This window comes from Psittacula echo (genome assembly GCF_963264785.1).
Source record: "Psittacula echo genome assembly, chromosome: 25".
In the NCBI taxonomy this organism is placed as follows: Eukaryota; Metazoa; Chordata; class Aves; order Psittaciformes; family Psittacidae; genus Psittacula; species Psittacula echo.
Window position 1 is genome coordinate 4,344,577 of NC_137760.1, and position 14,921 is coordinate 4,359,497.

The 14,921-nt window shown below is 57.7% G+C and overlaps 2 protein-coding genes across 2 annotated transcripts; both read left to right on the forward strand.

The window, feature by feature from the left end:
- Positions 1-70: 70 nt before the first annotated feature.
- Positions 71-5,877, forward strand: LOC308230053 (disintegrin and metalloproteinase domain-containing protein 32-like; the record flags this gene model as incomplete). Its single annotated transcript, XM_080634505.1, has 18 exons — positions 71-157; positions 238-299; positions 421-499; positions 888-964; positions 1,054-1,231; positions 1,777-1,842; positions 1,948-2,019; positions 2,159-2,325; positions 2,416-2,497; positions 2,684-2,820; positions 2,988-3,168; positions 3,554-3,643; positions 3,796-3,994; positions 4,351-4,456; positions 4,728-4,911; positions 5,142-5,216; positions 5,461-5,569; positions 5,729-5,877. 18 exons carry the CDS (start codon positions 71-73, stop codon positions 5,875-5,877), a joined length of 2,100 nt encoding a protein of 699 aa, XP_080490631.1.
- Positions 5,878-7,496: 1,619 nt separating this feature from the next.
- Positions 7,497-13,030, forward strand: LOC308230082 (indoleamine 2,3-dioxygenase 2-like; the record flags this gene model as incomplete). Its single annotated transcript, XM_080634553.1, is given in 11 exon segments — positions 7,497-7,628; positions 7,631-7,780; positions 8,287-8,382; positions 8,906-9,025; positions 9,187-9,305; positions 9,540-9,554; positions 9,983-10,082; positions 10,249-10,366; positions 10,796-10,847; positions 11,971-12,119; positions 12,660-13,030. Coding segments are annotated over 11 exon segments (1,422 nt in total).
- Positions 13,031-14,921: the final 1,891 nt, after the last annotated feature.

The window sequence follows — 14,921 nt, forward strand, 5'->3', positions numbered from 1 at the left end:
GTTGGGCGCAGCCGCGTGTCCGCGCTGTGTTCGGGGGGGGGCGGCGGGGCCGTTACCGGACGCTGGGGCGATGCGGGCAGCGCCGGGGCTGTGGCTGTGGCTGGGGCTGGGGCTGGGGTTCGGGCCGGGGTCGGTGGCGGCGGGAGGTGCCCCCCAGGTAGGTGCGGAGCCCCCGGCCCCGCCGCTGCCCGTCCCCCCAGCCCCGCTGGTCCCTAACGCTGCTCTCCCCGCGGGCAGCGTGCCCGGGCTTTCAGCATCCCCATCGAGGGGACCCCGCGCACCGTGCGGCTGCGGCAGCAGTGAGTGGGGCACAGCGGGACCCGCACCCTCCGTAGCATCCCCCCCCCGCCCCGGGCCGAGGGGAGGGCTCTGTCCCGCACGGTGCCCGCTGCAGGGGCCGCATCTCTGTTGTGTGCGCAGAGCGTTTCTGGCGGAGGATTTCCGGGTGTACAGCGATGGCCAAGGAGGGCTCACAGAATCCGAACCGGCACACGTGGAGGTAACGGCTGTGCCCTGTGCTCTATGCACCCCATGCGTCTGAATGGGGAGGCTGCAGGAGGAACACGCAGAGGGGGCTTGTCCTGCTCTGTCCCAACACGGTGCCAGGGAGTCAGGGAATGGGTTGGGTTGGAAGAGACCTTAAAGCTCATCCAGAGCAGCTTGCTCCAAGCTCCATCCAGCCTGGCCTTGAACACTGCCAGGGATGGGGCAGCCATCGATGCTCAGACTTCCATGGTTGGTGCCGTGTGGCTGAGGAAGGGGGGTTCCCAGAGGTGTTGTGCTTCTCCCTGTTGTGCATCCTTTCCCTATGGGATTGGAGACCATGGCGCTACCCAGGTCTCTGGGGAGAGGGCACCGAGCCATTGACGTGGCTTTGCTGCTTCCAGCGGGATTGCTTCTATGAAGGCGACATCAAGGGTTTCCCTATTTCACTTGTGGCCCTCAGCACCTGCTCCGGCCTGAGGTAAAGCCATTGCTGTTCCATAGGGATGTTGGTGTCATCCCGCAGTGGTGGCAGAGCCATTCCTGCCACTCTGCCCCCTTGCTTTCCAGCGGGATCCTGCAGCTCGCCAATGCCAGCTACGGGATCAAGCCTCTGGAAGCTGCAGCCAGGAATCAGCATCTCGTGTACCGGATATGGAATGAAAACACAGAGGCTCAGCTGCTGGCAGAGAAGAGTTCTCTTGTCTGGCCTAAGGAGGTGCCACTGGAGCCAGAGGATGCAGTAGCGGTGAGTACATCTCCTGGTGGGATGTTGCTGTGGACATGGGAAGTGTGCAGCTGAAGGATGCCTCTTTGTGCTATAACGTGTTGTTCCTGAGTGTATTCAGTGCAGCAGATGCTAAAGGGCTTTGTAACTTATCTGTGCTAAGGATGAGGCCTCTGCTTGTGCTGGGAGGGAGCTGTGAGGGTGGCTCGAGCCTGGGTGAGCAGGTTGGGGGTTTCTTGGTACCCAGTGCTTGTGTGGCACCAGGAGGGTATGGGGCTGTGGGGATACGGAGCGGTTGGGAATGGTAAGGAATCCCTGCTTGCCTCTGCTCTGCTGTGAGAGGCCTTTTTCAGCCTTTCCAAGATGCTCCTTTGTTGTAAGCACTGATGGAATCTGGTTGAGGATGTCATGTTGTGGATGACGGAAGGACGGCACCTCGGGGCTGTTTGTCTGACAGCTCCAACTGGCCATGAAGTGCAGAACCTGACCATGGACTATGAACGGCAGCAGCTCTGCACTAACACGTGCATGGGGGTGTTGTGTTTTGTCATTTGATTTTCCTATAGGTTAAGGAAGCCGCCAGCAGATCCCCTCTGTACCTGGAAATGCACGTCGTTTTGGACAAGGCTCTGGTAAGCAACAGGAGCTAACCCCCTTGGGATGACCAGGAATACGTGTGGCAGGGACCACAGCCCCGCACGGTGCCCTGATGTGCTCTGATGCTTGCCACCTTTCAGTACGACTACATGGGAGCAGACAAGGATGTTGTGGTGGCCAAGATAGCGCAGCTTTTCAGCTACGTGAACAGTGTAAGCTGCACCCTGAGCGTGTATGGGATGTGTGGTGGTGGTGTGGGCAATGATAAGGCCCCACACATAGAGCAAGCTGGATGCTGTGGCTCAGCAGGGCTCTATGGACCAGCCGCGGTGTCTGTCTGCCTCCCTCCAGATGTTTGCTCCCCTCAATCTGACCATGGTGCTGTCTTCCCTGGAGCTCTGGATTGAAAAGAGCCGAATCCCAACCACAGGAGATGCCGAGGAGCTGCTGCAGAGCTTTCTGCAGTGGAAAAACGAGCATCGCGTGTCGTGGCGGCAGGACGCAATGTTCCTATTTGTGTAAGATAAGGATGGCTGTGAGAGCTGGGTCGAAAGGGAAGGAGGGTGCCGTCACCCCGTGTGTCAGACTGACTCTGGTCTGTTCCCCAGTTACAGGGAGCAGTCCCGCTATGTGGGTGCATCTTCTGCAAGGAAGCTGTGCCTCAGACCCCATGCTGGAGGCGTTGCCTTGGTACGGTCCCTCCGTCTGTCTGCCCCATAACCTCCCATCCCTACAGGTGATGTGGTGAGCGGTGCCGCAGCATCTAAGCCCCATGCACATCCCTGGCTGAGGACCCCGCTCCAGGTGGGAGCTGAGCTGTGCAGCCGAGGTGCTGGGGCACAGGACCCCTCACACCTTCCCTCCCTGTCCCCACAGTACCGCAGGGCCATGACACTGGAGGCGTTTGCAGTCACCGTGGCCCAGCTGCTGGGGCTCAGCTTGGGGATGGAGCTGGAGGACCCTGGGAGCTGTCAATGCGCAGGAGCCGCCTGCATCATGCAGCCCAACTCAGTGTAAGGCTGCCCCTGGGCACGCAGAGGGGTTTTGGTGTGGTACCCGAGTGATGCCACCCATGAGGGCAGAGCAGGGGATGTGCCCACGAGCAGGGGCAGAGGGCACGGGCTGCTCCGTGTTACTGATGCCTTAGAGCGTGGTAGCACAGCCCTGTCCTCACCTGCAGGCACTCGCCTGGTGTGAAAGCCTTCAGCACCTGCAGCATAAGAGACTTCCAGCGTTTCCTTGCCTCTGGGGAAGGGCAGTGCCTGCGGAAGAGGCCGGCCATGGATGTAGCCTACAAAGCTCCCAGGTGTGGGAACAAAGTGGTGGAGCCGGGAGAGGCTTGTGACTGCGGTACAGCAGAGGTGAGCTGCGGAGCATTGGTACAGACAAGCCATGTGGGAACATCCCCAAGGGAGGTGGGAATTGTACCCTCCAGTCCTCTCTGCAGGCTTTATGAGACCCTGAAGCCAAGCAGACACTTGGCTGTGGTGGCCACCGTGTCTCAAGTCTGTCACAGAGGACTTGTGTGGTGGTGGTGATGGATGGATGGGGCTTGGAAGTGTTGTGAGGATGGACAATATGGACGTGCTATGGGAGCATGGGTGGCTGGGGGCAGCCAGCATGGCAGAGGGGGACGTGGGTGCCATCGGCCACAGCAGAGCCTGGGAGATGGGAAAGGCCAAGCTTAATCCCTTATCCTTGGGAGAAGCGGGACCTTTCCCGACTGTCCCCACCGGTCACCTCCAGGAATGCAGGCGTGACCCGTGCTGCACCATTGGCTGCAAGCTGAGGAGGGGGGTGCAGTGCCTGACGGGACCGTGCTGCCAGAAATGCCGGGTGAGCCGTGTGATGGGATGGGAATGCTGCATTCCCATGGGATAATCCCTGCACCGGCATCGCTTGCTTACCTATATCCCCCTGGTTTGGCCATCCCAGCCAGGCAGCCCAGTTCTCCTATTGCAAGTTCTCCTCTCATCCCTTTTCTCTAGTTTAGGAGGAAAGGCGCAGTTTGTAGAAGCAGCTCAGAGGATGAGTGTGAATTGAAGGAATATTGCAACGGCACCTCTGCGCAGTGCTCACCCGACCTCTGGGTCATGGATGGGCATCCCTGCAGCAGGAACACCGCCTTCTGCTACCGGGGAGCCTGCCAGACAGCCGACAAGCAGTGTCGGAGGATCTTCGGCTCAGGTGAGGGTGATGGATTCCGGGAGGGAGAAACCCTGGCACCCGCACCTATGTGTGTGTGTGAAACGGGATGGGTGGTGTGGAGGAAAGGGAGGAAACATGTTGGACTACGTGCCCATCAGTGTGCTGTCAGGGCACGGGGTAGTCTGGGGTGTTTATAAGGTGTCAATGAGAGCAGAGACCTCATGGCAGGTGATCCAAGCTGGAGCATCCCACCATGGCGGGTTGGAGGGACCAGGCTGGGTCTGATGCCGGTGGCCCCGAGCATCACTGAGGAGCAGGGTAGCCTGTGGAGATGCTCATTCCCAAGGTGGAGAGAGGCTGTGGGACAGACTGTGTGTGTTGTTCTGTGTTTGCAGTGGCCAAGAATGGGCCCTTGGCTTGCTATGAGGAAATTAACAGCCAAATGGACAGAATGGGGCACTGCGGCTCCAACCAACAGGGTTACCAGCGGTGTGCATGGAAGTAAGTGCTGCGGTGGGGTCTGCCATGGAGCGGGAGAGGTGGGATCCCAAAACGTGCAAGGGAAACGTTGCTGAGCACTGAATGAGTCCATGTGGAGCTGCGAGGGGAGATGCTTCCCAGGCCTGTGTGAAGGTGAGGGTGCCGTGTCCATGTGCTGGGAACCAGGCGCTCGGGGTCCACGCTCCCAGTGGTGATGGCAACGGAGCTGCAGTGGAAGGTTGAAGGTTGAAGGTGGCTGTGGCCAAGTCCTTTGCTTGTGATGCCTTTGCAGGGATCTCCGGTGTGGGAAGCTTGTGTGTGAATATTCGAGCTCCAGGCCGTTCACCAAGGAGAAGGCTGCGGTGATGTACGCTCTGGTGCAGAACAAGCTGTGTGTGACATTGGACTACATGAAGCCTCCCACGGAGAGGGACCCCATGCTGGTGAACGATGGCACCGTCTGTGGTGACCACAAGGTAAGCGATGCCCTGATGGTAGCAGCTCCTTTGGGAGAGGAAGGACCTGTAGAAAGCGTTGCAGTGGTAATGGCATCAGGACCACGAGGGCAGTGGCTTTTCTTTAGCTCCATCCCAAAGGAGTCGGGATGGATGCATGGGAACCCTTTCAGATGGGTCCATCACGAAGCCTGATGCTCCCTTGTGAGCTCCCTGATGGAGCCAGGGCTGCCTGTGTGCTTGTGCTATAGATCTGCCTGAACCAGATGTGCGTGCCTGTCACTGTCCTGAACTACACCTGTGGGATGAAGTGCCACAATCACGGCGTAAGTCGCGGCGCTCGTGGTGTTTGATGTGCTGGGGATGTGGCTTTGCTAAAGCAGCCATTGGGTCCTATCTGTGGGGAGGAGCAGCAGAGGTGAGGTTGGTGGTGGAAGTGCCAGAGCATCTCTCAAGGCTGCTCAAGTGCCACCAGCAGAGCCCTGTGCCCAGTGTCTGGTGGGTGAGGATGTGCGGGCATCACTCTCTGCAGGGGGTGATAAATCCCATCCCTCCCTGTCTGTCACACAGGTCTGCAATAACCTAGGGACCTGCCATTGCTATCCCGGCTGGAAACCACCAACTTGCTGGGAGAGAGGAGGGGCAACAAGCGTGAATGGCAGCAGTCCCACCAAGCAGGGTGAGTGGTGAAGGCAGCAGAGGGAGAGTTCTCATGGGATGGATTCCTGTTCTGGTAGTGACTTGTCAGAGCCACTGGGGCTGGGCAGGCACCCATCTGGGTTCCATGTTGTGTCCCCTCAAGGGGGTTGTTTTGTTTCCTTGTGCTTAAATGGAGCAGATGTGGAGAGCGTGGGCTTCGCGAAGGTGTGTCTGGTATTCATCTTCTGCTTGTTTGCGCCGGTCACCCTGGCGCTCCTCCTCCTGCTGCTAAACAGAAGCGGCCCAAATTGCTGTCGCACCACGAGGGTGTTGAATGACGACGAGTGAGTTCGTGCTCTGCACCAAAGGGCGTTGGGGTGATGGGGTGGAGGTGGCTGTAGGCAGCAGGAAAAGTGGAGCCTGGATCAGGACTCTCACAGTGCAGCGTACCCAAGGTGGGAAGAGGTTTCTAACCTCTTAGAGGTGTCACCTGGGGACCTGGTTAGTGGTAGACTTGGCAGTGCTGCATTGATGGTTGGACACAACGTCCCCGCGGCTCGTGGTGGGTCTGGCCGCCAAAGGAGCTCCATGTGGGTCCATGTGGCTGGAGGTGGGTGCTGACCATAACGGTGCTTCCTCTCCAGCCTCAGGTTTCAGAACTCAGTCCAAGGAGAGCAGGGCATGAGGAGCGTTGCAGTGCAGCACAATGGAGGGAGGCTCATGTGGCAACAGTCTTGGCAGCCACGTAACCGCGTCCTGTACAGTAACAACTGTAAGCGTGTGTAGTGTGTCCGGCTGTTGTGTTTTCAGTTGTTCAATAAAAGGTGCTCACAAGCAATGAGGAGTTGTGTGGTTCCTGAGCAGCACCATGTACCTGAACCAGGACCCTTCCAACCCATGGCATCTCCATCCCTTCCCACCCACCCATGGCACCTCCAGCTTTCAGTGCAGGCACCACTCCCGGTGCTTATTTTCCCCCCGGAAACCCCTGTTTGAGCAGGCCCTGCTCTGAGCATCCTGCCAAGCCCCCCTTGCATGGGGGGGACCCACCAGCCTGCCCCAGTGACCCCCGGCTGCAGGGCCCCTGCCCGGCGCCGACCCACAGGAAGAGCTTGGGGCGGATGCACTGGTCCCTGCCATGGGGCAGGCTCCTTCCCGCTGGCGTGGGGCTGGGTGGAGGAGGAAGCCTGAGTCATCGGAGCAGGAAATCCCCTCTCTTGTCCCTTCCCTGGAGCCACAGCCCCTGGACAGGCGCCCCATAGCCCTCATCATCACACTGGGATGTGTGGGGTCGGGATGCCCACAGTGCGGTACCAGGGTGCCATTGACCACTGGCAGTTATAATGGACTTTGATGGAGATTTGATGGCAAATTTGATGCCAACTCAGCTCCTGTTCAGGAAGCTCACTCAAAATGCCAGTAAACCCTTGAGTGACAAGAAATGTGGGTTAGGGAGCTTCACTCCTTGCTACACAGGACTTTGGATGTGTAGCATCCACTCCATCAATTTATTTTGGCTATGCTGGGCACAGTGTTAGTGTGAGCATCAGCATCAGGTACAGGGAGAGCCTCCTGTATCGCTCCTGTGGTGCTTGGTACCTGGGGATGTCACATACCTGACAGAAGCTACGGCAGGTCCCAGAGCCACCAACACAGGTCTGCCCTGCTCTGCCATGCCTGGCGCTGTGGTGGCTGCAGGTCTGTGCTGCACGGGTGCTGTGCCCAGGTTCTGCAGCCCCCAGCACCATATGGATGCTCTCTGTGTCTTGCACGGTTCCTGCACACAGAACATGAGTTTGGCATTGCCAGGATGCGGGGGTACAATGCAGCATCCCTGAGCTGGGGTGACCTGAAGCACCCCAGGTCACCTTGATGCAGCCTCCTGTGAGAGCCTGGAGCATCCCTGCAGCTCCAAGGGGAGGTCCTAGGGAGAGCCAGCTCCAGTCCCAAGCCTTCCCCATAGGTGGATGCCCACGGGGCTGGAGATGAGTGTTTGCTCTATGACAGCACCTTATCAGCAACCTTTAACCGTGTTTGCTCGGCCACTCCGGCCATTGGGCTCTGGCTCCCGCCGGGACAAGGAGCGCTGGCTCAGCACATACCGGGAGCAGGGCAGGCACCAGGAGCCAGGTCACATCCTGACCCTGCAGTGATGGAGCCCGGCCACGGTTCGGAGGAGCCTCCGTTGCCTCTGGCGCTGGCGAGGTTTCAACTCTCTGAGGAATACGGCTCCCTGCTTCCTGAGCCTCTGGTAGGACACGGCACAGGAACAGAGGGGTTGGTGGCGGCTTTCGGGTTGGGTTTCGATTTGATGCTACTCTAACCCACTTGATAAACAGCAATGGGGAAGGCACGTGCTATTCAGGCACAGTTTCATAGGATAAGGTGCTCAATTTGCTAGGGATTAGCAAGAGGCACAGGGGAGAGGAGAAGGGGGTTTGCAACCCACTTTGGCCTTGGCTTCGCAGGATTCCAGGATGAGGAGAGCGCTCAGCCCCCAAAGAAAGCCCTTTTCCAGCACGTTTTCCATGCTGAAAGCGGTGCCATTAATCACTGGGTTTACTTCACAGCAGGGAGAACTCAGGGCCAGGCAGATGCTTGTTTATCATCCATTAACCACGATCACAAGGGCTGCTATTACAAGCGGGGGAAGCAGACACAAACCATTAACTGCAATGGGTGAGGCTGGATGGATGCTGGTGGGTGGATGCAGGCGCATGGTGCATTAAGTGTCCTCCTTTTCCCCTCTCTACCAAGACAGAGCTGCCGGAGCCCTATGGTCCATGGATGGAGATTGCTCACGACCTGCCTCAGCTGATCACGAGCCATCGGCTCCGCTCACGGGTTCACCAGGTACCTTTATCCTTCCCATCCCCAAAGCTCTCTCAAGCCTTGTTCTGACACAGCAGTATCTGCACTGCAAAAGTGCATGGAAAAGCAAAGCCGTGTCCTTAGCAAGGGCACAGCCAGATAAGGATTAATGCCACCCAACAGCAGCGCATCAGCATTGGTGGTGGATTCTTGGGCTCATCCCGGCTGAGGAACCCAAGGCTTTAGGGTCCGTGGTCCACCCGGACCCATGCAAAACGAGAGGGATGCCTTTATAAGTGAAATGCTGTGATTTATTGTCTGTGTTCGTAGACCAGCCTCAGGGAATCAGCAGCAACCTGAGCAAGGGAAGTCAAGGAGCCAAAGGCTCGAGGGTCCATGGTCAACCTGGACCCATGCAAAAGGAGAAGGATGCCTTTATAAGTGAAACGCTGTGATTTCTTGTCCGTGTTCATAGACCAGCAATAGGGAATCGACAGCAACCCAGGCAGGGGAGGTGGGATGGAAGGTGGCTTGGAATGGCACTAGCAGGGTCTGTCCTTGGCAGATGCCACAGCTGAGCACCCAGCACCTCCATGGGCGCGAGGAGCTGCACTTGGCACATCTGGTGCTCAGCTTCATCACCATGGGCTACCTCTGGCAGGAGGGCGAGGAGGGCACCGTGAAGGTAAAAACGTCACGGAGCAAGTTCACCTCCTCCTTGGGGTCTGGGGCAGCTCCCCTGGGACTCATCCTATGGGAGCAAAGCCCCTTTCCGGAGCGTGACCCCTATAGACTGGCACCATTCACCTGACCGTGTCTTCCTCTCCTGTGTTTTATGCCCTTCAGGTCCTGCCCCGAAACCTTGCTGTCCCCTTCTGGGAGGTCTCACAGGCTCTGGGCCTCCCACCCATCCTCAGCCACGCAGACATTGTGTTGGCCAACTGGAGGAGGAAGAACCCCAGTGGGTAAACAGGCAACAGCGGCGACCCTGAGCAGGTCCCATCCAGCACAATGGGGGCCAACAGATCCCAAACTGCTCCTGTTCCACCAAACCCCACTGAAACCCACCATCGTGGGGCCTGTCTTGGACCAGTGAGCCCCTTTGTCCCCCCTAGAACAGGGCCCATTGCTGATTCTAACATCTCTCTTTTTCTCTCCTTTCCTTGTATGTTTGCTGGCAATAACAAAAACGCCTTCAGGCCTCTGGAAATCGAGTAAGTATTTAAGATGCTTATTTATTTTCAGGCAGTATTAGTTTTGTTTGGCTTGGCTTGGCTCTCCAGCACTGCAGGGCTCTGCTTAGGTTGAACCTCTCTCTTGATGTATGAGCACAACAAAACCAGCTCAGTCTCATTGGCACTCAAATGCTACTGCAACAACAGCAGAGCACCATGACTGCGGCTGAGCCTCGCTGTCCTGGGCCAGCCTCATAGCCCAGTGAGTGCACGGAGAGGATCCTGGATCCCTTAGAACCACAGCAGCCCCTTTCCTCTTGTGCTCTGGGCCGGCTCTGATCAGCCCAGGGTGCAGATAAGAGGCTCTGTGGGTGGGGAAGGTTTGGTCCCAAGGCTCAGTGGGTTTTGGGGTGCGCAGGGAACCCCTGAGAAGCACCTTCCTGACCCCCCATCCTTGGCTGCTGCAGCAACCTGGACACCATCATTGCATTGCCTGGGGGAAAGAGCCTGCGAGGCTTCATCCTCATCACCCTCCTGGTTGAGAAGGCGGCTGTGCCGGGCTTTAAGGTAGGGGATCACTGTCCCTCACAGTGCTTTGATGGGGGTACCATCCCCTGCGCCCTTGCTCATGGGCTGTGGGCATGGGCAGAGCCGGTAGCGGGTACCCAGAGCCGCTGTGCACAGACATGCCAGCCCCTCATCACTTTGTGTTCTCCTTTCTCTCCTCTGCAAGGCCATTGTGGAGGCAGTTCGTGCCGTGCTGCAGCCGGATGACGAGACCCTGCACAGAGCCCTGCAGGAGATGGCAGAGGCCATCCGGAACATGAGCAAGGCTTTGAAGCGGATGCATGGTAACAGCATCATTGAGTGGAGGGCAGCTTGTGTCCCACAGTGAGGTGGGACCCATCAGCTGATGGATTGGCGCTAGTGCTTGGTCCATAAAGCATCTCTGGAGGGATGGAGAGGGAGGAGGTGGGAACAACCTGGTGCAGCTCAGTGATCCCAGTGTGATGCACAGTCCCTGAGCACCTCAACGGCTCCAGGGTAAAAGTGTGGGGTGTTTTTGGGCTCCAAGCACTGATGCTGTGCGGCACACTGCGGTACCCAAGGAGCCAGGGAAGCCACCAAGGGCACCATCACCACGCCAGGTCCTTCTCTGAGCACAGATTTGGGTCACCTCGGCTGTGATAAGAGGGGCACAGCCACATGAGAACCGCTGGTGCGGGGGGAACGAATTGCCTTTTGCTTGCAGTAACATCTCTGACCCGGTTTCCTCCTAGACCATGTGGATCCAGCAGTGTTCTACACCGTGATCCGCATCTTTCTCTCCGGGTAAGTAAAATAATCCCCCACAAACACTAGAAAAGGTCACTTGGGCAAGGCAGAACCGTGACTGTGAGCCCGGCGCTGCATGTTTGTCATCCCTCCTCTTCCCTGCGGGGCTGCGAGCATCCTTCCCAAGGGAGTTCTATTCTTATTTCTCTTCAGCATATCTCAGCATCCCTAAATCAAAAGGCTCCATGCATCCGGCTTAGGTTTCTCTCATATTTTATCCAAGCTGACCTTGTCTTGATGGCCATCAGCCTGGAACAACATGCCTTTTAAATTCCCTTCTGCTTAGAAGAGCTTCCCACTAGTAAAGATTACTATAAATACAGCCCTGGGAGAGCTAAAAATACGCTGGTGATGGATAATGAACCTATTTTCTCTGCAGTTTGTGCAAAAGCTGCTCCAGCACTCACACAGCCCTAGCAGCCAGCACTGAAAGCCTCACCAAACGGGTGCATTCTTCAGAAGGTCAAGAGATATTTTTGTGCCAGGCACGTTATCTCTGTGAAATTATAACCCCTTTCCATCTGCAAGCATTGGTCCACGCACGGAGCCCGCTGCAGGGGCTGTGGGTTGATGCGTGCACCGGTCTCTGGGCTTGCTGAGGATGAGCAGCTTGAGGAGAGGGAGGGAATCACGCTACAGGCTGGTTCTCTGCTGTCTTTAAGGGCACTGCCTCAAGAGTAACAAGGAATAACCCAAAGTGCAAACTTCAGGGGGTCAGGAGAGTGTTTTGGGTGATCGGCTTCTCCCAATGGCCACAGGCATCTCAAGGCATTGATGTCAAGTGCCGTTATTGCCCCTCCGCTCCCGCGCACCCATCTCTGCACATGGATCAAAGCCCAAGGGTGCTCATCCATGCGTGGCATCCCATAGAACAACCCCTAACTCCTACTCAAAGGATAATTGAGGATTCCTCCCTATACCCATGGCCTTATGGTGCACCTCAGCACGGTGTTTGCTTTCCAAGTGCATCTCCCATTTGAGGACAAGGCTGAGTGAGGAGGAAGAGATCCATGGCTGGGTTAGGAAGGTTTTGCTCCATGTTACCAGCTCGGGGTCTCTGCTTGCAGCCCCTCCATCCCATTCTCTGCTCCCTGTCTCACTGCTGTGTCTTCCTACTCAGCTGGAAGGATAACCCGACCATGCCAGATGGGCTGATATACGAAGGGGTATCCGATGAGCCCATGGAGTACTCGGGAGGGAGCGCGGCGCAGAGCACCATCCTTCATGCCTTTGATGAGCTCCTGGGCATTCGCCACAGCGAGGAGAGTGGTAAGACACCCACTGCTCCTTTTTCCCAAGGGAATAAGGGGTGAGGGAAGAACCAAGGCAGAGCGATGCCCATCTCGCCCTCACATTGCCTGGCTCTGCCCAGTTTGTTAGGGAGGAAGCCTATACACGAGGCTCTGGCAGCATTTCCTTACTGCTATAAATCCCCAGCTGGACCAGCCTCTGCTTTCTGTGTGTCAGCTTTATACTGAGGTTATAGACGGGTACCGAGATGAGGGAGCAGAGCATCCTGCCGGTACCTCAGCTCACCCATTCACACCTCATCACTTTAATCCATCCCACAGAATACGCTTATCAGAAATCAGCAATCCCATTCTAACAGCAAAAACTCAACCCCCCCAACAACCCAAACCCAACGGCTGAAAGCAAGGGCCAAACTCAACCTTCGAGGCTTAAAACCAGCCTTAATGGTGCACTGGCCTAATATGGGTCTTCCTTCTCAAGTCGTCAGCCATGCAGGCGGGGGGCTGAATGCCAGGGTGCTTTAACCCACTGATTTCTCCCTTTGCTGGTGCCTTGCAGCCGCCTTCCTGCACAGGATGAGGGGCTACATGCCCCCGCCACACCGAGCCTTCGTGGAGGAGATCCACCGTGCCCCATCCCTGAAGCAGCACGTGCTCTCCTCCGCAGACACACGGCTCCACGTGGCTTTCAACCAGTGCGTGTCCGCGCTGGCGGACTTCAGGTCCTACCACATCACCATCGTCACCAAGTACATCAGCATCGCGGCGGCCAAGGCCAAGGCCGGGCGGGCAGAGCAGGGTACCAAGTCTGGCTCCTCCACAGGGAAGCCTCCATCCGCACTGGAGGCCAAAGGGACCGGTGGGTCCCACATCTTCAGCTTCCTGAAGAGCATCAGGGACACCACCAGGGAAGGGATGATAAGTGCCTGACTTGCCATAGGGTTTGCACTGTGCAGGAGGCCGCACGGCTCCGGTGCGCGTCTGCACCACCTGAGCCACAATCCAACCACAGGGAACTTCACCCAAACCTCCTCCAGCAGCACCCTTCCTGCTTGTGCACGTCTGGGACATGTGGGACATGCTTTGGGTTGTTGAGGGAGGAAAGCACCGCTGCTGGGAACCCCCGGAAGGCACACAGTGAGTGCAGCATCCTCCCGCAGCATCCTTCCACAGCACCACGATGGGCACAGCATCCTTCCATGGCGCCGCGATGGGCACAGCATCCTTCCACAGCACCACGATGGGCACAGCATCCTTCCATGGCGCCGCGATGGGCACAGCATCCTTCCACAGCACCACGATGGGCACAGCATCCTTCCATGGCGCCGCGATGGGCACAGCATCCTTCCACAGCACCGGGATGGGCACAGCATCCTTCCACAGCACCGGGATGGGCATAGCATCCTTCCATGGCACCGCGATGGGCACAACATCCTTCTATGGCACCAGGATGGGCACAGCATCCTTTCAACGCACCAGGATCAGAACACACACCCCCCCCCCCCGCCCAGCACCGGGAAGAGCCGTGTCCGTCCAAGCCCTGCTTGCTGCACCGCACCAGGCTCACTTCCCCCCGAACCCTGGGGTTACACGGCCTAATAAATAAAGCAGCGCTTTCCCCCCCCCCCCCCCCCGGAGCCGTGCTGCGGGCCCCGTGTCTGTCGCCAAGCCGCGGCCCATCGCGACATCGCAGCGCTTGCCCATCGCGAGGTGGCGGCAGAAACCCGCTTTTGGCTGTGCCGCAGCGGGATGCTGGAGCGGGGGGGGGGGGGGGGGGGGCAGATCAAACAGCGCACCCGTCGGAGTTTGGGGAGGGCTGCGGGGCTTCCCGCTGCCTTTGGCACCCAGACACGGCTCCTCTCCCCTCACCACCCGGCTGTGGCATTGCAACACCCGGACGTGGTGCTGTTGGGGTCCCAAACGACGGGGGCAACCTCAAGGCATTCAGTTCTCATCGACCCTTTCAGCCTGATCGCGATAGATGGGCTGGTAACGGCGAGCGGTGCCGTCTGCATCCCGCGCTCTGGATGGGAGCCGGCGGTTCGGCATCGCTTGTGTCTGTACAAGGCAGTTCTGCCTGTTCCCAGTTTGAGCAAGAGGCAGAGATCTTGCGTAGCTGCTGCGTCTGCTGCGGGAGCACAGGGAGATGCTGCTGCCAAACGCAGCTCCCCAGCCATGGGGGTGATGCTGAAGTCACTCAAACCCTGCAATATTTGGGCACTCAGAGGCTTTGCTTTCTTACGTCTCAATGAGCAGCAGCAGGTTGTGACAGGGGACACGGGGACACATGGTTTCCCCAAGGGATAAAACCACCCATGGTCCTCCCTAGGTATCTGCAGCAGAGCAACACCAGCCTGCTGCCTAATAGAGGGGCTCTTATGATAGAGACACCATGAAGCCAGAGCAGCAAAACCTCACTGCGTCGGCATGGGTAGGCAGGTCTGCTCCAAGAACAGGGTTAAATCCTTTCCTATAATGCCAGGTGCCCTTTATAGTGTGAGCACGCCCCCAAATGCCTTGGAACCAGCATGTTGAGGGAAACAAAGCCATATGGCACCGTGTTTTGCCTGCCCAGGTTTTGCTGGCACGGCCACCAGAGACGGGTTTCGCACCCAATCAGTGCCGCGGTGCAAAAATAGCTGTGGCAGTGCCAAAAGAGAGTCAAGGTCCTTGGAAATGAGACTCTGTTCCCATAAGGGCAACAAAAAGCTCGGCTCGAAGCAGTAAAGCTCCTCGGTGAATTCTAGTCTGTGCCCTCTTTAGAGGTTCAGGCTTAAAGCTGGGGCTTAGGAGATGGTATCTTCAGTAAACGACCTATGGG